This window comes from Martes martes (assembly GCF_963455335.1).
Source record: "Martes martes genome assembly, chromosome: 16".
NCBI classification, from domain to species: domain Eukaryota; kingdom Metazoa; phylum Chordata; class Mammalia; order Carnivora; family Mustelidae; genus Martes; species Martes martes.
The window spans coordinates 40,718,069-40,742,861 of record NC_137904.1 but is presented as its reverse complement, the minus strand read 5'-3'; the positions used below and the strand labels follow the sequence as shown (position 1 = coordinate 40,742,861).

The following is a 24,793-nucleotide window of genomic DNA, read 5'->3' as shown; positions in this document are numbered from 1 at the left end:
GTATCCTAGATTTCCATGTGCGTCTGATACACTGAGCACCATTCCGTGTGGCTCCCATATATAGCTCACTTAATCCCCGTGACAGCCTCACTGCACAAGCGTGGTAGCGTGAAGGATAGATTCAAGGACACACTGGGCCAGGATGTTCCCAGTGCTGACGTGGGCAGTGGGGTGCAGGGGTGCGTGCGTTTTTCGTGTGTTAGAATGAGAATCAGGAAAACCTTCTGTAAATCATCCACGTGCGGCCGACTGCGTGGGAAGTACAAGAATCCCGAGTCCACAGCCTTTCCCCCACCTCCACCACCTTTCTCTTGAACCAGGAAACCGAGCACTCCGTTTATGGAGGGAAGCGATTCTGGTCAGTGGTTAGGGGCGCCCCCTGTTCCAGTTGGCTTCCCTTACAGAGCTCTGTTCTTAGCGAAGCACTTTTGAGAAGGAATGACTCTTAAGAGACAGATCCTTGGGTCTTTTGTCCATTGCTTTGGTTTAACCGTTTTATTTGTAAATCCGTGTCTGGACATGACTTCATCCCCTTGGCTGGCGATGTTTGCACGCATAGCGGGGAGTCTGATTTGTGAGGAGGTCTCCTGCATGATGATCCTCTGACCAGACATCCTCCTGGAAACCCCGGGAGTTTTGTTTGGGGTTCAGTAGCGTGTGTGGCAACTATTGTCAGTTTTTTAATTCTGGTGAATGAGTTTGTATTCCGGGTCCCCCTCCCCATCCCTCAGGCGTCCCCGCCCCCCCCGCCCTGCCCGGGGTGCTCAGGGCCCACGGGGAGGCAGAGAAACTTCAGGTCCCGCTCACCCTCGCTCTTCTATTGCGCTTGTTGCCGGTGTCTAGGTCCTGGTGGCCTCTCTCCCCCGGGGTCAGGCTCTCTCCTTGCCTTTTGGGGATCCTCAAGGGGGTCTTCACTCTGGCCTCTTCTCTGGTTTTCCTGCAGATGGCACAGCGGAAGATACGAGACATCCTGGCCCAAGTTAAACAGCTGCACCAAAAGGGACAGAGTAACCAGGCCCAGGCACGGAGGAAGTGACCAGCCCCTCCCTGTCACACCGACTCAAGGACAACGGGCTGAAGTCGAGAGCGCGTTCTCCCCAGCAGGCCTGAGAATGAGTGGGAATCAGGGACACTTGGGCCGGGATGTAGATCAGGTTTGCCCACTTGCTTGAGAAAAGACGTTCCAGTGAGGAACCCTGATCCCTCGGCCCCACACGCCCAACCAATTGGCCCGACACTGCCCGCCCCTCAGGGTGTCACCATGGCGATTCTAGCTCAGGGTGCTTTTAAACGTGGATTGTTGAAGTAAGTTCTCCGGGTCCCACCGAGAGGGTGGGTCAGACCCCAGTGGGAAGAGAAATAAAATTTCCTTCAGGTTTTTCAATCACTCAGAGGGGTGTTTCAATCAGCCTCAAAGGATGGTTTGCTTCTTGACCCTAAAATCCTTCCAGCCTTCTCCTACTTGGTCCGTTGATTAAAATACCTCTATTCTCATGCCCTGACATAGCCTGTTCCTGTATAGCCTTTTTCTATAGTCACACGGATTGTTTTATCTGTACTGCTACCAGAAAAAGTGGGAACCAGTGCACTGCTTTGCTTACGTTACTGATACAAAGGAGAAGACACACCAGCATCTGTAGTCTAATTTCACTCCTTCCCTAACCAACCGATAGGAATAGCAAAGAATAAAGAATGGAGGGGGGGAATACGATTAAAATACATAGTAATCCACGTTTAAAAGGAGTGCCCTTACGGGCTGGTCTAGTCCAGATCACCGGGGTGTAAAATTGGCGTGATTAAAATTTTCTCCACTCGGTCGGGACGTCCCCACCAAGATTTCCTGCCCCATTCGTGTCCTTCTCCCCATCTAGGTGCACATGGGTGGTACTGAATGCTCAGCGGGATAGGGGCTGACCACTGTACTGTCCCTGATTCCCATCATTCTCAGGCAGATTTTATATTTTTTTAAAGTCTATTTTAATGATTGGATATGAGCACTGGGAAGGGGACATGACTCCCCTTGATAAAGTCTCAGTTCCATGGAGGACTTGAGTGGCCCCAAAGGCTGCCACTGTGCCCTCACTCCAGCCCATGTGCTTCTATAAGGGCTGGTTCCCAGAGGTAGGGGTTGTGGGGCACTCCCCCTCCACGGCACTGTTCCCTTGGTGGTGGTGGGATGTGGAACCCAACCCTGAGCTCCCAGTAAAGCTAAAGCCCATCATCTGGCATGTATAATGAATATTCAGTACATTGGAGAGTATTTGCTTTTGTTTTTATCCTAGAGGCCTGTTTAACCAATGGCTTCTGCCTCTGTGAATCATTGGCACGACAGGAGTTGTGCCTGAGAACAGAATTCAAAATACCAGCAGCGTTATGCACAAGGGGGTAAATAAGCTTAATTTATTAATTTACCAGGCTCAATAAGATCCCGTTGGAAGTTCAGCGCTTGTGGAAGACGGCAGCCATCAGTTAAATGAGGTTAGGCCTCCCCTCCGAATATACTGATTGTCAATGCATATTAGCCAGGTGGTGCACTTTAGCTACCTTGGACAATGCTATCAAGTGTGCTGGGAAGGGAGGAAGGCCTCTCTGCATGTGGAAGAGCCCATGCGTGGCCTCCCCTCCTTCCAACACTGCAACCACGACAGTAGTAATCACGAGACAACCATGACACGTGGGCGGAGTCAGTCAGGTAATGCTGTGCGCGAAGTAAACTACCTCAAGGTATGAAGTTACCTCAGCAATTACTTTTCCTTTTTGTTCCCCCGCCTTTTTTGTTTTAACCTTTTTTTTTCTTTGCGGCTTGCTGATATTTTATATAAAAAAAGAGCAAAGCAAAAGAGAAGCTGATAGTCTTGAATATTTTATTTTTTTAATGAAAAGAAAAAAACGAGAAAGTTATGTTTCATAATTTCTTACAACATGAGCCAGTGTAAGCCTTTAGGATCTTTCCATGGAGAACAGGCCCTGTGGGAAAGGCAGCGGGGTTTGGCTTCTTGGGGAGGAGGCTGGGGCTGAGCGAGCCCGCGGGGGAGGCCCTGATCTTGGACTCCCAGATTCCTAAAAACCACTGTTCTCTCCTGGAAACTCCTTGCTTGCCAGGATCCAGAGACCTGGCCGAGCTGTGGGCCTCCGGGGGCCAGACAACAAACCCCAGCAGCCGGCCCCTGGCGTCCGCCTCCCTCTTTCCCTTTTTGGTTAAAGGGCATCCCAGCCAATTTTCCCCACCAGTGGTGCTGTTGAGATATTTTAAAATACTGCCTCCGTTTTATCGAGGAGTGAAATAATAACTAAAAAAAATACCCGTTTAAAAAAAACAAACTCTTATTTCTCTGTCTAGAAATATGGGAGCCAAGATTCCGTTGGTAGAAGAGACATAGCTGCTCTCACACCCTCAAGAGAGGTCCACCTGGTCTGTCATTGCCATCTTTTTCTTTTTCCTTCTTTCTTTCTTCTATTTTTTTCTCCCATTATTTTCATCTCAGTCCCATCTTGCTGTTCTTTTTGGTCTGTGTCAACAGACCAAGGAGCAGACCGACTCTTGGATGACCGCCCCCCGCCCCTGCCCCCGGTCTCCTTTGTGTCTTCTTTTGATTGATCTGATTGATTTTAATAGTGGACCCAAACTAAAGGAATTCTTAATTTAGGGTGGTGGGTCGCCAGGAGGGGTAGGAGGTATGGAAATGTGTTTGGGGACAGGTTCTTGCCTCGCTCATGTCTTATCTCTTTGTCCCTGTGACATTCTTTTATAACCTCCAGAATGGTCTGTTCCAAAGAGAGGAGGACGCAGGAGAGCATTTAGGGGTAATATCAGGCCAGTGTAATCCGAGCTTCCCACCTGTCCTAACCACAAAAAAAAAAAAGGGTCTCCCAGCTTCCATCTCTGGCTCTCTATGCTTTATCCCAAAATGAAGCAGTAACATTCAGACATCGGCCATTTGGTGATTTAAGGCAAATTTCCAGCAGCAAGCATGCTTTAATATCTGGTTCAAACTACCAGCAGGAAAAACAAAAACAAAAACCACCCACAGTACCTGAAATGTGATTGTTGCAGTGTTCAGTTTCCTTGGGATCCTGCTCCCTTCACACCGTAAGCCCACATCCTTTTCCTTTGGCTGGTTCAGCTCCCAGAAGAGGTCAGGAAGTGTGGCGAGGGACTGTCCAACAGGAGTTGAATTAGGCACAGCTCCACTCATCGCTGACGTTTGCCCAGCAGGAAGGTTGTGAAAGTTACCCTACCAGAAGCAGAAGGAATATGGTTTGGTGGTTAAAGTTTAGGGGAGATAAAGGACCTGTCTTGGTTGGCCTGCCTTTGACCCCTAGGCTAGGTCTTGGGACAGTTCCTTGTCTTCCCCCACATCACCTCCATTTCCCCATCCTTGGTGAGATAAGTCAACGTGAAAAGCACTTGGGAGATTTGGATGATCTGAGAAAAGCGACTTTTAAAAAACCACTTCTTATGCTCGAAGATTATATATATATATGTATGTGTGTGTGTGTGTGCGCTACATATATATTTTTAAGAAAGGACCATCTCTTGAGGATATATTTTTTAATTCTGTGGAACACACAAAAAAAAACCAAAATGGTTTGATTCACTAACTTTGAACCTGCATCTGACAGTTACACCCCGATGGCTTTAATCCCCTCTAGGGTCTGGTTGCCTTTCGCGGTTTGGGTTTTGGACTCGGATCCTCGGAGGGGCCTGGGTAGGAGAGGCCTGAGCGGAGGGACAGGGAATTTTCTCCCCTGCTGCCCTCTCCTGCCCGTCCCCCCAGGTCCTTGTCAGTCTTTATTCCTTTCCCCGTGAGCTCTCCACTTGGGGGGGCGGTTGGGAGCTATTCTTAGGTATGCCTCACTCTTGGCAGCAAAGACCCCGTGTAAAACCCAGAGAACACTGGGGGGAACACTCCAGGTGGCTCTGTGTCCGTTTTCCTCCGTGCCAAAGACAGACAGACAGAGGCTGAGAGGCCGCTTTTGAATCAAAGCAGTAGCCATCTTTCGACGTAGGCTTGGGCTGTCTGGGAGGGGCTCCCGGAGACAGTGTGAGCTAAAGATGCGTCCCTTCCCTTCCGAGGCTCCTGGGGGACTTGGGGCCAGGACTTGCCAAGGGGTAGGGAGCTGAGAAAGGGGTCCATGGGCTCCTGGTTGCACTTTGGGGCAGGAGGGGAAGTTCGGGGCTCCTCCGCGTGGGACTGCTCTCTGTCCCCTGCCCCCGCTGCAGAGATGGCACGGCGAGTTCCCTTCAGGCCTGGCAGACTGGCAGCGAGGAGGGGCCTCAGTTAGCTCTCAAGGGTGCCTTCCCCTCCTCCCACCCCAGACATACCCTCTGCCAAACTGGGAACCAGCAGTGCGCTGTTAACTACCTCACAGAGCCCCAGAGGGACCATCCAAGCTTCCGGTTCGCGGAGAAGCTGGCACCTCTCGTCCCCCCTTTCGTCCCACCTCCCAGCCAGGGGTGGGGGGAGAGCCTAGTGGCTTTGACATTCAAACCATGCAGCTGTTTTGCCTGTTGAAAACTGGTAGAAGGAAGACAGCACAGCCTAAGAAAAAGTAATCGTAGAAAGATGGAAGACAAATCCTCAGTGCCAGGGGACATAAAGCCATTTCCCTTCCGAACGCTCGATGACTTAGATGCAGAACATTTCTCTTGTATTCAGACTTAGAGAAACACCAGCTGAAAGCTTCGGTTTCTTTCCTTTGGATACATAAGGCTTCTCTATCGGGGTCCAGGGCAGGGAGGAGGCCTCGTGACCGAAGGTGGAGGTAGAGGGTGAGGGCCAGATCCCAACCTTGACCCTTGGGCCCAGTGCACCTCCTTGGGGCACAGCCTGATGATGGCACCATTAGTAGGGTGCCTTAGTATGGTTGAATCCGGACTGACAAGACATGAAAGAATTGTGGTTTTGTTTTGTTTTGTTGTTTTTTTTTTCTGAAACGAACTAGCAGGAAGCTCCTCCGGAGCACGAGTTTTGAGTAACCACAGGTGATGGACGCTACGAGTAGAAACGGATTAACTACCTCAATCCTTACAGTAAGATTGGAACCAAGGGCGGGGACTCGTGCATGGGGGTATGAATCCCAGCCAGGAGAAGTGAGTTGAGAGGCTTGTGCCACGAAAGGTTTGTTCTGGAGGGACAGGCAGTCCTGCCAGGATTCCCCCCGTTCCTGTCGACGGGGCTGGGAGGTCTGGCAATGAGGTGTCCCCCTTTCTGCCTTACTTGCTCTGTCTTGTTGGACCAGAGAGGCCGGCTGGACGTGATGTGGGGGCTTAGGCCTGGAGCCCATCACTCAGCCCTCGCGTCAGGAGGCCTGGGAAAGCAGAGCTCAGACCTCTTGAGGCTTTTTCTGAGAGGTTCTGCCTCCACTGTACCCCCTTCTCCGTCGTCACGGGGACAGTTGGCTCTGGAAGAGGCGGTGCAGGATTCTTTGTCCTGAGAGTCCAAGGCCCCCCCGTCCTCTGGTCGCTCAGGCGTCTTCGTAGTTGGGGAGCCCACTGGGCGGTCCCAGCCCCTCCCCACCCTCTAATGGACCTCCTCATAGAAGCCCTGTTTCACTTTTGTTTTATCTACCTCTTAGCAAGACAATAGAAATTAGGTAGTGGCAACTCCACTTGCTTAGGTTAGGGGGGGAAAAAGATTTCTTTTTCCAAAGGAAAAAAAAATATTACCTTAAAAATACTTTCCAAAAAATTGTAAAAAACCAAAAAAAAAATTTAAAAATTAAAAAAAAAAAAAAAGAGGGAGACATTTTCCAGTGACCACTGGATTGTTTTAATCCCCCAAACTTTTCTCTTTTTTTCCCCCGTAAATAAGTTTCACTCTGGTGAGTTTCTCCACTTGCTTAAGATAACGTGCTAATCTAACAGGTACAGCTTTCACAGAGCCCCCTGGCTTGCGGTCTCCCCATTACCCTCTGCCCCCGTTCCCTCTGGTGAGTCTACCTGTGCTCACCCCAAGACCCTCCCAGCCAGGTGACTTCAGCCCCCCCCTCCCCAGCCAAGAATACAGACTGTGTGTGTGTTGGGGTGCTTCTCGACTCACCGTTTCCCCCCTGTGGGGGTTGGGGGGGCGCTTGTAACACTTGTAACGCTTCTGTGTAAATTTTATGTAACCCACTGCCGTGTAAAGCTGTTCAAAATGAATTTCAGCAGATGACGAGTTAGCGCAATGAATGAACATCCTCTCCCACCACTTGGAGTCTCCCCTTTCTCCAGCATCTTCGTCCAGGTCCCGGAAACCAGACTAAGTCAGAGGAGCTCCCTCCCCCCGAGGCAAAGTGCGTGGGTATCCCGTCCTGAGACGTCACTCACTCGGGAGAGTGGAAGATGTGTTTTTATGGCTGCGAATCCCGGTCGGGGCCGGAGGGGGCTCCCGCATGTGACTGCTCGCCTGGTCTGTAATTGCGGCCACTTCGAATATTGTACTTGGCTGGGCACCTGCCAGCCATCACCGCCGGATTCTGGTTGTACCCTTCCCCCGCCCCACCCCCTCCGCGTTCTTTGCTCTGCCCCGGGGTGGTGGGCCGCTGGCTCAGACTTGGCGAATTTGTGCTTTTGCTGGGGGAGCCCTCCAGCTTTCCCCGCGAAGTGTGTTTCAGCTACATACCACTTCATTCTGCTGTTTCAATTCCAAAATAAAAGGAAACTTTTATTGAAAGCTGCGCGCGCATGCGCGCGTGTGTCTGTGTGTCTGGGTGGGCGGGGGGACTTTCGGGGGTCCGGTGGCTGCGGTGTTCAGACCTTCGGCGGCTGACTTCAGTGTGAGGCCTGGTTTGCAGGCACCAGAGTCGCTCAAATACAAACTAGGCGTTTTTCTTCAATTAGCCAACAGGAGTGGCTTTGAGATGGTGTCTCGCTGTTCAGTTCCTTTGCCGAATGGAATAAGGCCTCCACTGTGAAAAAATGCTGCGAAATCCCAGTGCAGAGCAGCCACGGTTGGGGACGTGGGGGAGAGGTGTTGCCCTTCCTGACACCTGGCCCTGAAAAAAAGTGATGCAAGTGGCTTCTTCCTTCTGGGTTTGGTCACCACTGTGATCCTTCCCTTGCCTGTTCTATTTTGAATGTCAGGTCGGTGAGCAGATAACCCCGAGGGACGCTGCCTACTCTCCCAGCTTGGCTCTCCTGATTTCTTGGTCCAGCCCTTTCCCCTCTGACGTGTCTTTCAAAGACCACATGGTGGTCCTGGGCAACACCATGCTTGAAGAAACGTTCTAGGTTATCTGTTGAGTGAGTAGATGGGTCTAGCACCCCTTGCCATCTTGTGAAGTCCCCTGTAAACAGGACACGGGAAGAATGGCCTGTCCCTCCCGCTTAGGTAGCCTGTCTGCCCTGGTCTTGAGCAGATCAGTGAAGCCTTCCCTTCCACCTGACACACTGGGGAGTATGTGCTAAGAATAGTTATGCCAGTCTCTGTCTTTCCTCCTTCCACTCTTTAACCTCCTCTCCTGCCACATCTTTTGTCTTTTTCCCTACTTAACCCAATTTTTTTCTTTTTTAAGATTTTATTTCTTTACTTGACGGAGAGAGAGCACAAGTAGGCAGAGGGAGAGGGAGAAGCAGCCTCTTTGCTGAGCAGGGAGCCCGACACGGGGCTCCATCCCAGGACTCCGGGATCATGACCTGAGTCGGAGGCAGCCGCTTAACCGACTGAGCCATGCAGGTGCCCCTACTTAACGCAATCTCGTTTGAGACAGCTTTAACGTGGGTCTGGGTGGGGTAAAGCCGTTAGGCTACCTTCAGTGCTGCTGTTACTGTGTCTTCCCAAATAACGGGGTACATGCTGGGACAGGATTTCCCAGTCTTGGTGGAAGCTTTATACAGGAGATGAGTATTTATTTGTTCCCTGCCTTGTTTCAAAAGTCGTGAAGGTGGTTTACACATGGGAATGAAGCCCTGTGAATACTTTGCTTATATGGTCAGTGTCGAGATAAATTTTATGCTTCTTACCCACACCAAAGGCATAAGAGGCCTTACGTCATGGAATGTTTAACCCTCACAACAACTGTAAAATGAATGTGACTCCCATTTTATAGATGAAGATGATCTCCGACGATCAGAGAGGTTATATAACTAAAGCCACAAAATGTTTGATCCTAGAACCCGTGCCTTTTTTTTTTTTAAAGACATTTATTTATTTGTCAGAGAGAGTGAGCACAGGCTTACAGAGTGGCAGGCAGAGGCAGAGGGAGAAGCAGGCTCCCCGCTGAGCAAGGAGCCCGATCCCAGGATGCTGGGACCATGACCCGAGCCGAAGGCAGCCGCTCAACCAACTGAGCCACCCAGGTGTCCCAGAACCCATGCCTTTAACAATACAGCCAACCAGTTACCATCTCTGCAAGAGAAACATTCACTGCTGCCTATGAAACAAGATGCAAGCTGTTTCCACGGACGGTTGGCCAGAACACCCTTGTTCTGCTTTTCACCATCCATGTAAGTAATCGACGGTAAATTCACAAGCGGCTCTTGGTATCTTTACTGGTCAGATCAGAACTGGCTTTGGCCTTGGCTTGTCATGTGTGGGTGAGCTTAACAAACTTGGTGCCCCATGTGGGGACCGTAAAGGTACAGTGCCCTTAATCATATATGTGCCCCAGGATCTGGTAGTGCAGCCCTCACCTGAATAGTGGGCCAGAGGCAGGCATCCTACCTATTTGGGAACTGTGAGAGTCATGGATCAGGTTAGCATATAGAATTTTCTGGAACCTCATAGTTGATGCCACCTGTTGGTAAACGTTTGGAGGTCAAGTGGCTAGAGGTAAGATTGGTGACTTCAGGTGCTAAAAGTGAGTTTGAGGGGCACCTGGGTGGCCCGGTTGGTTGAGCATCTGACTCTTGATTTCACCTCAGGTTGTGATCTCAGGGTCGTGGGGTGGGACCCTGAGTTGGCATCCATGCTCAGTGTGGAGTCTGCTTGAGATTCTCTCTCTCCCTCTACCCCTCCCCCTGCTCTCTTTCTCTCCCTCTCTTTAAATAAATAAGTAAAATCTTTTAAAAAAATAAAAAGTGAGTTTGAGGCTGCATTGATAGCCATTTAAAACCAAAACGCAGTTTAAAGCTGTGCTTACTGGGGGCACCTGGGTGGCTCAGTGGGTTAAAGCCTCTGCCTTCGGCTCAGGTCATGATCTCACGGTCCTGGGATCGAGCCCTGCATGGGGCTCTCTGCTCAGCGGGGAGCCTGCTTCCCTTCCTCTCTCTCTCTGCCTGCCTCTCTGCCTACTTGTGATCTCTGTCAAATAAATAAAATCTTTAAAAAAAAAAAAAAAGCTGTGCTTACTGGTGTAAGTTGTCCCCCTTCGGTCCAGCTACTACCCAGACCTGTAGTGCCTTTGCTAAAACTCCTTGGTTTGTGTTTCTGTATTTAAAAAAAAAAAAAAAAAAGCAAAAAAAAAAAAAAAGCACCTAATAGAGTTTGGGCAAAAACCTTGCAAGGAAGCCATGGGCAGGATGGGGGTAGGGGGACTGCTGGTGCCGGAGATAAGATGAAGTAACTTGGCAAATGAAGGGTCCAGCCCATTTCTTGTATGAACTGTTGTAATTGGCATTGAAATATTTTACGTGCTTGAATTGTGTGTACAAAGTGCTAGAAAATTCCTCTAGGGTCCACAGCTTTCGGTCTGTGATAACTTATTTTTAAATCTCTGTGTTGGAAGGTTTTTATTTTTTTCATTTTACATTATATATGTTTATCTATAAAAAGCACATGTAATTATGCAATCTTTATTTTTCATCGAGCATTATGTTAATTTCAGGTGTCCCATACATACAATGGATTGATACTTGTGCACACACACAGCAAAGCGATCTCCACGATACATCTAGTTACCCTTCCTCATCCGCCCGCCCCCAACCTCCTTCCTCTCTGATAAACGCGTCTGTTCTGTGTCTGTGTGTTTTGTTTATTTGTTTGCTTTGCTTTTCGGATTCCAGATACAAGTGAAATAATACAGTAAGTGTCTTTCTCTGTATGACTGACTTCACCTAGCATAATATCCTCACAGTCCGTCCATGTTGTCACAAAAGGCAAGATCTCATTCTTTTTTTATGGCAGCATAATATTCCACTATATCTAGAGACCACATCTTTATCCATTCCTCCATCAATGAACATGTCGGTTGCTTCCATATCTTGCCTAGTGTAAATAAGGTTGCAATGAACATACAGGTGCATGGGTCTTTTTGAGTTAGCATTTTCATTTTCTTTGGCTAAACACCTAGAAGTGGAATTGGGATTGCCGGGTCATATGATAGATCTATTTTTAATTTTCGGAGGAAACTTCGCATTGTTTTCCCCAGTTTACGTTTTCACCAGCAGCCTATGAGGGTTCCTCTTTCTCCACATCCTCCCCATCACTTGTTATTTCTTGTCTTTATAATGATGTCTTGTTGTTTGGCAAGTTGAAGATCTCATTCTTAGTGGCTTTGGCTGCCTGCCAGCGGGAGAAACCACAACCAATAAGCCCCGACAAGACCCAGGGCGGGCTTGCCAAGTAGAGTGTCTTGAAACAATGAATTTCTCTGACAGTCAAGGAAAACTGCTGTGTTTTGACAAAGTAAAAAATTCTATGTTCCTAATTCAGAATTTTTAACTCTCTTTTTAAAAAAATTTATTTATTTATTTGCTTACTTATTTATTTAACGGTGGGGGGGGGTGGGGAAGAGAGCATGAGCAGGGGGAGCGGCAGAGGTAGAGGGAGCAGAGAGCAGAGAGCCTGATGTAGGACTCGATCCCACAACGCCGGGATCACGACCTGAGCCGAAGGCAGACGTTTAACCGACTGAGCCACCCAGGTGCCCCAAAACTTGTAACTCTTGACAAGAGTTCATCAGAGCTGGCCCTATTCATCTCCCCGTGAAAGAGGCTACATGAGTTTCCTCTGGCTGCTAAAACAGTTGTCCCAAAGCTGGTGGCTTCAAGCAACAGTTCCGAGGGCCAGAAGTCTGAAATCAAGGTGTCAGTAGCTCAGTTCCTTCTAGAGGCCCATAGACCTACGCCTCTCTTCCAGCTTCTGGTGGCCGACAGTGGTCCTTGGCCTTAGCTTGCAGACAAGTCACGTCAGTCTCTGCCTCCGTGTTCACGTGCTCTTCTCTGTGTCTCTTTCTCCGTTTCGCCATCTCTAGTGTAGACCGTTGTTCCGGGACCTTCCTCATCCAGGATGATCTCACCTTGAGATCCTCTCGGACAACTGCGAAGACGGCTGATTTCAAATAAGGTCACATTCTGAGGTCCAGGGTGGGCGTATCTTTTGGGGGATGCCATTCAACCCATACAGAGGCCATACTAGGTGGGGGCTTGGCCCACCTGCCCCTGACAAGTTGGTCATAATGGATTTTAACACCGCTTCTTCTGGAGGTTGATGAGAACATGGTGCCTTTTTGGATGAAGATCGGTGTGACCCTGTGGCTGAGGATTAGGGTGCTGGGATGGTAGTGACCCTGGTTGCTAAAGCATCTGGTGACAAGGGGGACAAGTGGTACTCAGCTGTTGCCCCAAGACCCCAGTGTTTTGGGTTGGTGGCTAGAGTTACGGAGGAAGGAAAGGATTCTGTAAAGCTAAGAAAAACAGCCTGGTGGTTATTCACCCTTTTGTATCCCTGGGAGAGCAAAACTTCCCTCCCACTTGTGGCTGTGACCTCAAGAGAAACTCCCCGGGGGTCAAGGACAGTCATTTGCACAGAGATGTACTAAGGTCTGCTCTTACAGTGAGTGGGAAAGGAGGAACACTGGGGAGGGTTTTGGGCAAAATGAATGTCTTCGTCCACCTGGACTGCTGTAACAGAATATTATAGGCTGTGAGGCTCATAAACCGCATAGATTTATTATTCACAGTCCTGGAGGCTGGGAAGTTCCAGATCAAGTCACCTGCAGATTTGGTGTCTGGTGAAAGCCAGCTTCTTGGTGCGGGGACACCTGTCTTCCAGATGTCCTCACGTGGCAGGAGGGTGAGGGAGCTCTCTTGGATCTCTTAGCAGGGCACTGATCTCCAGTGAGTCTTTACCTCAACAGTGAAATAATGGCCTGCCCAAGAGGAGCTCTCTGTTAAGTACCCACGGGCAATGATAAGGGAAGCTGTAACTTCCCTTAGAGTCACTGTAACTTCAGCCTGGATTTATAATGGAGACCATAAGTGCCCAGATGATAAGATAGTCGTTCAGGGTCAGGGTGACTGGTTTGTTCAATTGGCACCAATTGTCAGGGACCATTAAATCCAGAAATCTTCAGCTACTGGACAACCAACTCCCCAAAATAGAAGCCCAGATACAGGTCAAAGTAAATACCCTTCAGGCTAAAGAGGAGAAAAAGAAACAAATTGAAGGTCTAGGCTGGAGGGCAACGTGGACCTGACATTTATGCCAAGAAGTTCCCAAAGAGGAGGTTGATGGTTTTTCCATGAGAGAAATTCACTATCAGGCCATGAGAAGGCCACAAAATTGAAAGATCTGGGCTGTAGGGGTGCACAGCTGGCTTGGTTGGTAGAGCACGCAACTCTTGTGCTCGGGATTGTGAGTTCAGGCCCCGTGTTGGGTAGAGAGATTACCTAAAAAGAAAATCTTAAAGAAATATATGAATTAGAAGAAGATCTGGGCTGTCGCAGGCGAAGACACCTGGCCAACTTTGGCATTCACTGTGGACGAACAGGAGGACCAAGTGGGCTAGGAACAACTATGAAGGTCTGTGCTATTCAGGTTGGAGTTGGTCGAATGCATTCACACCACCCCTCAATCCAGAAGTTACCCTCTTTAATAACAAAGAGGACTGGACTAGGGTGGGGCCCCAGGGTAGCTCAGTCGAGCATCCAACTCTTGATCTCAACTCAGGTCTTGATCTCAGGGTTGTGAGTTCAGGCCCCACATTGGGCTCTCCACTGGGCAAGGAGCCTACTTAAAAACAAAAAAGGAAACACAGGAGTAGGGTACAAGCCAAGGTCCCTTCTTCCCTAAGGAGGGCTGGAGGCTGTCTGCACTGGTCAAGGTGTTCTGGGGACTTGATGGCAAAAAAGGTTGCCAAACCTTTTCCAAGTTTTTGGATGATGATCTGGGATAATTTCTTTATCTCAAATTCAGCTGGTTAGGAATTTATTTATTTATTTTTTAAAAGATTTTATTTATTTGACAGAGAGAGATTACAAGTAGGCAGAGAGGCAGGCAGAGAGAGAGGAAGGGAAGCAGGCTCCCCACTGAGCAGAGAGCCCCACGAGGGGCTTGATCCCAGGATCCCGGGATCATGACCTGAGCTGAAGGCAGAGGCTTTAACCCACTGAGCCACCCAGGTGCCCCAGGTTAGGAACTTTAATTCCATCTGGCTCTCTAATTCCCTTTATCAGGTGGGTCGTTCAGGGTCAGGGTGACTGGGAGAGGCACTCCATGTCCATCTGCACGGAACGTGGGTGCTGTACCAGTCAAGGACGCTTAGATGGACTGCATTGCATTTTTGGATTTCCTGAGGACATCAGCAGTGGGCAGCATCTGGGGCCCTTTCAAGCTGGCATCCTCCCCATGCAGCAGGTGCCTCTGCAGGATGGCCCGGGCTCCTAAACAAGGAAGAGCTGGCAGGGATAACCAGCTGGACAGCTGAGGCTCAGCTTCCAGCAGAACACACTTCAGACAGTTCAGTCTCTGAATGTGGCAATTCCCGAGCCAGGACCTCCCATTAAAATAAGCTGTTTGGGGTGCCCGGGTGGCTCAGTGGGTTAAAGCCTCTGCCTTCAGCTCAGGTCATGATCCCAGGGTCCTGGGATCGAGCCCCTCGTGGGGCTCTCTGCTCAGCAGGGAGTCTGCTTCTCCCTCCCCCTCTGTCTGCCTCTCTGCCTACTTGTGATCTCTCTCTGTCAAATAAATAAAATCTTTAAAAAAATAATAAAATAAAAAAAATCTTAAAAAAAAATAAGCTGTTTAATCGCAAGTTTGAGGAAGAGGCCCAGCACGTCTGTAAGTGACCCAAACCCCATTATTAACCCCCTCACTCCACTGTTTCTCCTCTCACCTCCTCCTCTGGGAGACTGGGCTACTGGAATTTGCAGGTAACAGAGATCTGGGGAGGGAGGCTGGCCCCTCTAACCTGATGCTTCTTTTGCCCTCCCTCCCCACCCCCTGCCGGCCCCTCCCTCTCCCCGCCCCCCCCTTCTCCCCCTCCTCCCGCCCGCCCCTCCCTCCCCAGCTCTCCTTGCTGGATTTGGGCAATTATAGACATCGATGACAATGATTGCCAATACAAAGTGACAACTTCTAGGACGGTCCTTCCTGGGAGAGCCCACAGGGTGTTCTTTTTTTTTTTTTAATTTTTAAAAGATTTTATTATTTATTTGACAGAGAGAGAGATCACAAGTAGGCAGAGGAGCAGGCTGAGTATTCTCTGAGTATTCTCTTAAGAAAGACACTGCAGGGCGCCTGGGTGGCTCAGTGGGTTAAAGCCTCTGCCTTCAGCTCAGGTCATCGTCTCAAGGTCCTGGGATCCAGCCCCACATCGGGCTCTCTGCTCAGTGGGGAGCCTGCATCCCCCCCCTCTCACTGCCTGCCTCTCTGCCTACTTGTGATCTCTCTCTGTCAAAATAAATAAATAAAATTGAAAAAAAGAAAGAAAGAAAGAAAGACAGACACTGCTGAGCTGCCTAAGGATGAGGCTGGGTGTGTGGTGTGGGCCACACACGGGATGGCAGACAGGGTGACCAGCTGGCCACAGAGACAGGACATAGAGTCACGTGGCTGTGAAGGAGGGGAAAGACCCTGCCTGCTGGAGAGAGAAAATCTTAGACTTCAGGAGGTTAGCTAAGGAGGCTATGTCAGGCGATGTGACGAAGCAGAGTCTGCAAGATTTGTGGGACCCACTGGGCCACCCTATTATTTCTAACCCCACCAAGTAATGGTGGAGAGCCCCATGTCTGCCTGAATGAGGACAGCCCGTGGTGGGGTCCTGACAGGTCAACAGGCAAGGGCAGATGGACAGGGAGCATTGAATGGATGGTCCTACGGGAGGCTGGGAAGAACAAGGAAGTAGCAGGGCTGCGAGCAATGGCGGTTTCCAGATGGATCTACCCTTGGTGAGCCTCAGAAAGGGAAAACAAGATGATACAGCAAATCTGGGGGGAGTTGAGAGTGGGGGACAAGACGGGAAAACTGGTCAAGGCTGGAAACCCCATCCAGAGAAGGTAGGAAAGAGAGGGGACTTGGGAAGTGTTTCCATGTAGTCTCCGGGAGTAAGGGTCTTGCCCAGAGGGTCTTCGTCTTCAGGACATCACCTGGGGAGGAAACCATACATTCACGGGTGAATACGGAACTCATCTACTTTCTCTTCTCTCCTCATTGCCCTGATGGATTTTGTGGCTGGTTTGCTACTTGAGTCTAAAGCCAATATTTTTTTCAGATTTAAAAAAAAAGATTTTACTTATTTATTTGACAGGCAGAGATCACAAGTAGGCAGAGAGGCAGGCAGAGAGGGGGGAAGCAGACTCCCCGCTGAGCAGAGAGCCCGATGTAGGGCTTGATCCCAAGACCCTGAGACCATGAACTGAGCCGAAGGCAGAGGCTTAACCCACTGAGCCACCCAGGTGCCCCTTTTTTCAGATTTTATTTATTTATTTGGAGGGGGAGGTGCAGAGGGGGAGAGAGAATCTCAAGCTGACTCCATGCTGGGCACGGGGCCTGATGCAGGGCTTGAGCCCAAGACCACGAGATCACGACCTGAGCTGAAACCAAGTCAGAAGCTTAACTGACTGAGCCACGCAGGCGCTCCTAAAGCCAAAATTCTAACCCAGTGTCAAGCCAACTCTTGAAACGAGGGTCCAGAAACTATCTATGCAGCAGTTTGCCAGGCACCTCTGGCCTGTGAGGGCATCCCCTAGGCTTCTTCCTAAGATAGAACCCAGGCCCAGCCTAAGAGAAAGAGCCCCAGCACCAAGAAGAGGGAAGAAACGTTCTGGCTGCAGTGTTCCAACAAGAGAGTGAAACCTTCCTAGGGATAGTCAGAGCTGGGGGTTTTGCCCCCAGGGTAAGGGGGGGATGGGGGAAGATTCCACACTGTTGACTTGCTAGAGGAGTTAGTACAGGGAAGGTTCATGAGCAAACGACTGAGTTTAGGATAATCATGCTCTGTTGCCAGCCCCATTTTCCCCACGTCCCATAACCAGGAACTATGCTTGTGTCCAGCTTAGGAAAAATCAGCACATGCCCTATTTTCCACCACCTGAATTCCTGGGGTCAAGATTAGCTCTGCTTTCCCTGTCAGCTCAGCCTTGACCTCAGTTCCTCTGACCGCGATCCTCTGACTGCCATGCACTGACCCTGGGTTTGTAATCACAGGCAGAGTGTGGGAGCCCAACATACAGACCTGACCTCAGATCCAGGAAAATGACTGTTCACTCACCTACAGGATAGGGATATTAATACTTAAGTCCCAGGACCGCTTCGATAATTAAGAAACCAAACACCATGTTTAGTCCACGCTAAGATGACATCAGTTGTTACATGCATCGTTGTTTCCTATATTATCATGAAAGGAAAAATGCCATCATCGCTGCTTTTTGGCTTTTTTTGGGGGGGGGAACACTATTGAAATATGGTATTCTCATTTCATACCACATGGCCTTATAATTTCATACCATGCAATTCACCCATTTGAAATGTGTAATCCCATGGTTTTTGTATATTCAGAGTTGAGTGTCTATCACGACAACCTAATTTAAGAACATTTTCATCCCTCCTCACAAAGAGACCCCATTAGTGGGTGCCTGGGTGGCTCAGTTGTTAAGCGTCTGCCTCTGGCTCAGGTCAAGATCCCAGGGTCCCCGGATCAAGCCCTGGATTGGGCTCTCCATTCTGCAGGAAGCCTGCTTCTCCCTCTCCCACTCCCTCGCTGTCTCTCTCTCTCTCTGTCAAATAAATAAATAAAATCTTAAAGAAAAGAAAAGAAACCCCATTAGTGGTCATTCCCCATTGCCCCCTTCCTCCAGCCCCTGGTAACCATTAATTTTCTTCCTGTCTCCATAGATTTGCCTGTTCTGGACATTCCATATAAATGGAATCGTACCCTATATGGCCTTTGGTAACTGGCTTCTCTCATTTAGCATCTTGTTTTCAAGGTTTGCTCATGTTGTAGATAAACCAGCACAGGCAAACCTCATTTTATTGCACTTTGTAGATATCACATTTTAAAATATATTTATTTATTTGAGAGAGAGAGAGAGGGAAAAAAAAAAAAAACATGAGCAGGGGGAGGAATAGAGTGAGAGAGAATCCTTAAGGAGACTCCCTGCTAAGCGCAGAGTCCTACCCAGGGCTTGATCCCAGGACCCTGAGCTCATGACTGAGCTGAAATCAAGACCCACACATATAACCGACTGAGCCCCCAGGTGCCCCATAGACATCATACGTTCACACTGAAGGCTTGTGGCAACCCTGGATTGAGCAAGTCAATGGTGCCATTTTCCCAACAGCATTAGCTCACTTTGTGTTTCTGTGTCACTTTTTGACACAGAAATTCTTGCCAGGTTTCAAACTTTTGGATTAGTACTGCTAGGGTCCATGATCAAAGGAACAACAAGACTGACACAAAGTGAAAATCAAGCAAAGCTTTATTTTGCACCAAGCATCGAAAATCAAACTGACCAGTCGGGGCGTCTCTTAAAAAGAGGCCATGACGACCACGACATCGACCCAGACGACTCCCCTTAGCGGACGACTCCCCTTACCCGACCATTCCCCTTACCCGACCACGGTGCTCCTGGCGGCGCTGCTCCTGGCAAGGCCGCTCCCTGATGATGACACTCCCGGTGAGGCCGCTCCCGGATGGCGCAGCTCCCGGGCGAGGCCGCTCCCCGGCGACCACGATGCTGCCGGCGACCACGATGCTCCCCGCGACCACGATGCTCCCGAGGATCCCGATGCTCCTGAGGATCCCAACGCTCCCGAGGACCCCGCCGCTATCACTACTACTCCCCTGCCTCATAGACTGACCTTTATAGAGGTGGTTGAGCCCGGCCCACACACAGGAGGCCAATGAGACTGCAACACACAGGGAGAACTGCACAGTCACGCTCAGTCAGCAATACGGGTGGCCAATTGAATTTCAATTCACCATAGCAAATACATGTGCGCCCCTCTGATTGGACGTCTCCATCCAGCTGGCCCGCCCCTACATCTGGGGCCTGCAAGCAAGTTCCTCCGGGAGGGGCAGGGTCAACCCAAGCCCACAATGAAATGACTCCTTCTGGCCAACCAGACCCTTACAGTACGTTTGTTATGGCGATGTGTGATCAGTGATCCTGGATGTTCCTCTTGTACGTGTTTTGGGGCGTCTTGAACTGCACCCACATAAGACAGCAAACTTAACCATAAACGCTGTGTGTCTTCTGACTGCTCCACCAACCAGCTGGTCCCCATCTCTCTCCCTCTCCTCGGGCCTCCCTAGTCCCTCAGACACAACAATATTGAAATCAGGCCAGTTGAAAAAATCCTACATGGCCTCTCAGTGTTTAAGTGAAAGGCAGAGTCTCCTCTCTCTCACTTGAAATCAAAACGCTAGAAATGACAAAGCTTAGCGAGGAAGGCATGTCAAAAGCTGAGACCGGCTGAAAGCCAGGTGCTTCGTGCCAGTCAGCCAAGCTGTGAACGCAAAGGAAAAGCTCTTGAAGGAAATTAAACGTGCTACTCCAGTGCACACAGGCATAAAGACTGAAACAACTTTATTGCTGATATGGAGAGAGTGTTAGCAGTCTGGAGAGAAGATCAAACCAGCCATGACAGTCCCTTAAGCCTAAGCCAAATCCAGAGCGAGGCCCTAAATGCCTTCAGTTCCCTGACGGCTGAGAGAGGCGAGGAAGGTGCAGAAGATGAACGGGAGGCTGGCCGAGGCTGGCTCATGGGAAAGGAGACGTCTCCATCATATTAAAGTGCAAGGGGACACGAGTGCTGATAAAGAAACTGCGGTGACTTCTCCAGAAGGCCCAGCTAGGATAATTCCTGGAGGGGGCTACAGTCAACCATAGATTTTCAATGTAGGCAGAACAGCCTTATTGTTATTATTTTTTTAAACAGCCTTATCTGGGGAGAAGATGCCATCTAGGACTTTCAGAGCTAGAGAGAAGTCCATGCCTGGCTTCAAAACTTCAAAGGACAGGCTCACTCTCTTGGTAGGGGCTCATGCAGCTGGTGACTTTGAGTCGAAGCCCGTGCTCATTGATTGTCCTGAAAATCCTAGTGCCCTTAATAGATGTGTTACGTTTACTCAGCCTGTGCTGTATAAATGGAATGAAGCTTGAATGACAGCATACCTGTTTACAGCATGGTTTACTGAATATTTTAAGCCTGCTGTTGAGATCTATTGCTCAGAAAAAAAGATTCCTTTCAAGATGTTACTGCTCATTGACGAGGCTTCTGGTCACCCAAGAGCTCTGGTAGAGACGTCCAATGAGATTCATGTGGTTTTCATGCCTGTTAACACAACATCCATTCTGTGGAGTCATTTTGACTCTCAAGCCTTATTATCTAAGAAATACATTTTGTAAAGCTCTGGCTGTCACAGACAGTGATTCCTCTGATGGATCTGGGCAAAGTAAATTGCAAACCTTCTGGAAAGGATTCACCATTTTTTAAAAAAGACTTTATTTATTTAGTTGACAGACAGAGATCACAAGTAGGCAGAAAGGCAGGTGGAGAGAGAAGGGGGGAAGCAGGCTCCCCGCTGAGCAGAGAGCCCGACACAGGCTCGATCCCAGGACCTTGAGTTCTTGACTTGAGCCGAAGGCAGAGGCTTAACCCACTGAGCCACCCAGGTGCCCTCTTCTTCTTCTTGAGATGTAATTGACATATAACATTATGTTAGTTTCAAGTGTACAACATAATGATTTGATATTTGTATATCTTTTGAGTACTTCATTTCATTTTTTTTAAAGATTTTTTTTTTTATTTCACAGACAGAGATCACAAGTAGGCAGAACGCCAGGCAGAGAGAGAGGAGGAAGCAGGCTCCCTGCAGAGCAGAAAGCCCAACGCGGGGCTCGATCCCAGGACCCTGAGGTCATGACCTGAGCTGAAGGCAGAGGCTTTATTTTTTTTTTTATTTTTTATTTTTTTTAACAATTTTATTTATTTGACAGAGATCACGAGTAGGCAGAGAGGCAGGCAGAGAGAGAGAGGAAGGGAAGCAGTCTCCCCGCTAAGCAGAGAGCCCGACGTGGGGCTCGATCCCAGGACCCCGAGACCACGACCCGAGCCGAAGGCAGAGGCTTTAACCCACTGAGCCACCCAGGCACCCCTTCATTTTTCTTTTTATTACCAAATAATATTCTGCTATATGGATGTACCATTTTGTTTCTGCACTCATAAGTCGAATGATGTTTGGGTTGATTCCACTTTTTGGCTCTTTGGCCTTTTGGCTGTTATAAATAATCCTGCTAGAAACATTCCCATACAGATTTTCGTATGGACATATATTTTTGTTTCTCTGGGTATTCACCTATGAATGGAATTGCTTTCCAAAGCAGCAGCACATTTTTCTTTCTTACTGTCAATGTATGAGAGTTCCCTCCCTTTTTTCCCCCACATCCTCACCAATACTTGTAATTATTGGCTGTCTTTTCGCTAATAGCCATCCTAGTGGGTGTGATGCAGTATCTCACTGTGATTTTGATTTGTGTTTCCTAGATGGCTAATGATGTTAAGCATCTTGTCATTACTTCCTATCACCTAGAAATTTCTTTTTTTCTTATAATGAGACCTTTAGGATGTACTCTCTTAGCAACTTGCAAATATGCAAACCAGTATTATAAACTATAGTCACATGTTGTACATGATATCCCCATGATTTTTTAACTGCAAGTTTGTACCTTTTCATCCCCTTTGCCCATTTCACTCATGACCTGCTTCTGGCAACCACAAACCTGTCTCTCTTTTTTTTGAAGTTTTTTTTTTTTTTTTTTTTATTGTGCTTGAGATTTTTTAGATTCCACATATAAGTGAGATAGTATGGTGTTTGTCTGTCTGATTTATTTCACTTAGCATAATACCCTCAAGGTCCATTCATGCTGTTGCAAATGGAAAGGTTTCCTTCTTTTTCATGGCTGAATAATGCGTGTGTGTGTGTGTGTGTGTGTGTGTGTGTGTGTGATTGCAGCATTATTTACAATAGCCAAATGTGGAAAGAACCTAAGTGTCCATCAATAGATGAACAGATTAAAAAAATTTTCGTAGCTATGTATGGTGACAGATGTTAACAAGACTTACTGTGGTGATCATTTCACAATATATATAAAATCTAATCACTATATTGTACACCTGAAACTAATAAAATGTTATATATCAAATATAGTTCAGTAATAATACAAAACCCTATTAGCCAGGTATAAAATTGTTAAGGAGGTAACTAAGTATAAAAAGAGGCTGTGGGGTATCATGGATTTAGAAATTGTCTGAAGCAGGGTGCCTGGGTGGCTCAGTGGGTTAAGCCTCTGCCTTCGGCTCAGGTCATGATCCCAGGGTCGTGGGATCAAGTCCCGCATCGGGCTCTCTGCTCGGCAGGGAGCCTGCTTCCCTCTCTCTCTGCCTGCCTTTCTGCCTACTTGTGATCTCTCTCTCTCAGTCAAATAAATACATTCTTTTTTTTAAAAGATTTTATTTACTTATTTGACAGACAGAGATCACAGGTAGGCAGAGAGGCAGGAAGAGAGAGAGAGGAGGAAGCAGGCTCCCCGCTGAGCAGAGAGCCCAATGCAGGGCTCGATGCCGGGCTCGATGCAGGGCTCAATGCAGGGCTCGATGCAGGGCTCCATCCCAGGACCCTGGGATCATGACCTGAGCTGAAGGCAGAGGCTTTAACCCACTGAGCCACCCACGTGCCCCAAATAAATAAATTCTTAAAAAAAAAGAAAGAAATTGTCTGAAGTAGCTACAAATTAAAAAAAAAGTTTTGTTATTGATTGTTTTATTCACAGATTAATGGTTACATTTTTCCTTCTTCTTGTGTCCAGTAATTTTTGTCATATGTTGGACATTGTGATAATATGTTGTAGAGGTTCTGGATAATTTTATCTTTCCATAAAAATATTATGTTTTGCTTTCCGGCAGTGACGACCTCCCCATGAGAACATGCCCCTCGCAAAGGACCTCCTGCACCTGTCCCCAGAAGAGGAGAAGAGGAAGCACAAGAAGAAGCGCCTGGTGCAGAGCCTCAGCTCCTACTTCATGGACGTGAAGTGCCCGGGATGCTACAAAATCACCACGGTCTTCAGCCACGCACAAATGGTAGTTCTGTGTGTCGGCTGCTCCACTGTCTCTGCTGCTTCACTGCCAGCCCACGGGAGGAAAGGTGAGGCTTACAGAAGGATGCTCCTTCAGGCGGAAGCAGCACTAAAAGCACCCGGAATCAAGATGAGTGGGACACTAACCCAATAAACAGATTTTGGATACATAAAAAAAAATGAAAATAAAAATAAATTATGTTTTATTCTGGCAGGCAGTTAAAATACTAATAGATAACCATGTCTTGTTGAGGCTTGCTTTTAGGCTTTGTTACAATGTGTCTACTTCGGTTTTGCTCTTATCCCTAGAGTGTGGGTAGCTTTACTCCTAGAGGAGTTCAGATTGTTTGCCAAACTCTCTCCATTCTGTGTAGGGAAATCTGGGCTGACCACAGAAAACTCTATCTAAGAAGCATGAAAATAAAATCAGATTTTATGGGAAACTTGCTTTCCTCTGCCGGCTCTTACAGAGAGAATTTTTATTGTTTAATAATATATCTCACTTTTCACTTCTCAGGATTAGATTTTTTTCCTCAGACTTCTTTTTTTAAGTAGGTTCCACACTCAGCACGGAGACCAATGTGGGGTTTGAACTCAGGACCCTGAGCTCAAGACCTGAGCTGAGATGAGTTGGAGGCTTAACTGACTGAGTCTCCCTGGCACCTCTCTTCCTCAGACTTTGAACAGCAGTCTAGAAACAGCAGACAGAACAAAACAGGCACAGTTTGGAGGTTAAAGGTGTCAACGATTTTAGAAGAGGGGCCAAGATTTAGTCTTTAATGGAAGTCATGAACAGCTTATATTTAAAATGGGGGAAGTTAGGAGAGTGGAAGAAGAAATTAAACAGAATTTGATAGAAACAGGAATGCTATTTCCCCCTTTACTTCTTCCTTTTTAATACAAAATTGGATTGGTCAGTAAGTTGCTGTAAACTAGGCGACAGGAGTTATCAGATCTATTTCCACTGTTGGCACTACCTTCGGGGCTGTTTATTTCAGCAAAACCTCAGTGAGGCATGTTGTTAGGGGAGGCCTGGGGAATAATCAGAAACTGAAATCCTCACCCTAAACAATAGCTCTACCTGCTTCCTCTTTCTTTTAAATTCTTCACCAGAACCACTCACACATAGGAATACCATGATTTGCAAAGTTTGCAAAATCATGATTTGGGCATTCTTTCTTGCATTTTCTTCCTGTTTCGAGGTGGGGCTGCCGTGAGAAAGGAGTGGACTGGTTAAGCCATAAGCAGAGAGCATCACACCCTCGAATCCCTGAGAACCAGCTGGAACCTTCCCTCTCAGGGCCTCAGTTTTCCATCTGGCCTCTCTGGGAGCTTGCAACAGGCCATCAAAAACCTTGGATGAGCACTGGTCGGAGGTGGGGGTCCGAGAACCCACAGTCTCCTCCCCAGGGGAGGTGGTCAGTTGAGCCGGTACCTTCTGGGGCCCACGGGCCGTTTTCTGCCTGAGCGCTCCACGCTGCGGGCGACAGAGTGACGTGCGGGCACCGTGGAGGCAGCCCAGGCTTCTGGGGTGTGAGCTCAGTCTGGACACGGATGTGGAGGTGGAAG

The 24,793-nt window shown here is 48.4% G+C and overlaps 1 protein-coding gene and 1 pseudogene across 5 annotated transcripts in view; both read left to right on the top strand.

Moving 5' to 3' along the window:
* IGF2BP1 (insulin like growth factor 2 mRNA binding protein 1) overlaps positions 1-1,036 on the top strand; it is a gene marked incomplete at both ends in the record, with an annotated part of 39,534 nt that extends 38,498 nt beyond the window's left edge. For all 4 annotated transcript variants that reach the window (XM_080827310.1, XM_080827309.1, XM_080827308.1 and 1 more), the window contains one exon: positions 944-1,036. In XM_080827310.1, coding sequence (XP_080683436.1) covers positions 944-1,036 — 93 coding nt within the window. The remainder of the gene's footprint in view (positions 1-943) is intronic.
* Positions 1,037-23,064: 22,028 nt separating this feature from the next.
* LOC308357418 (small ribosomal subunit protein eS27-like) lies at positions 23,065-23,337 on the top strand (annotated as a pseudogene). Its single transcript has one exon. The product of its transcript is annotated as a small ribosomal subunit protein eS27-like (transcript).
* Positions 23,338-24,793: the final 1,456 nt, after the last annotated feature.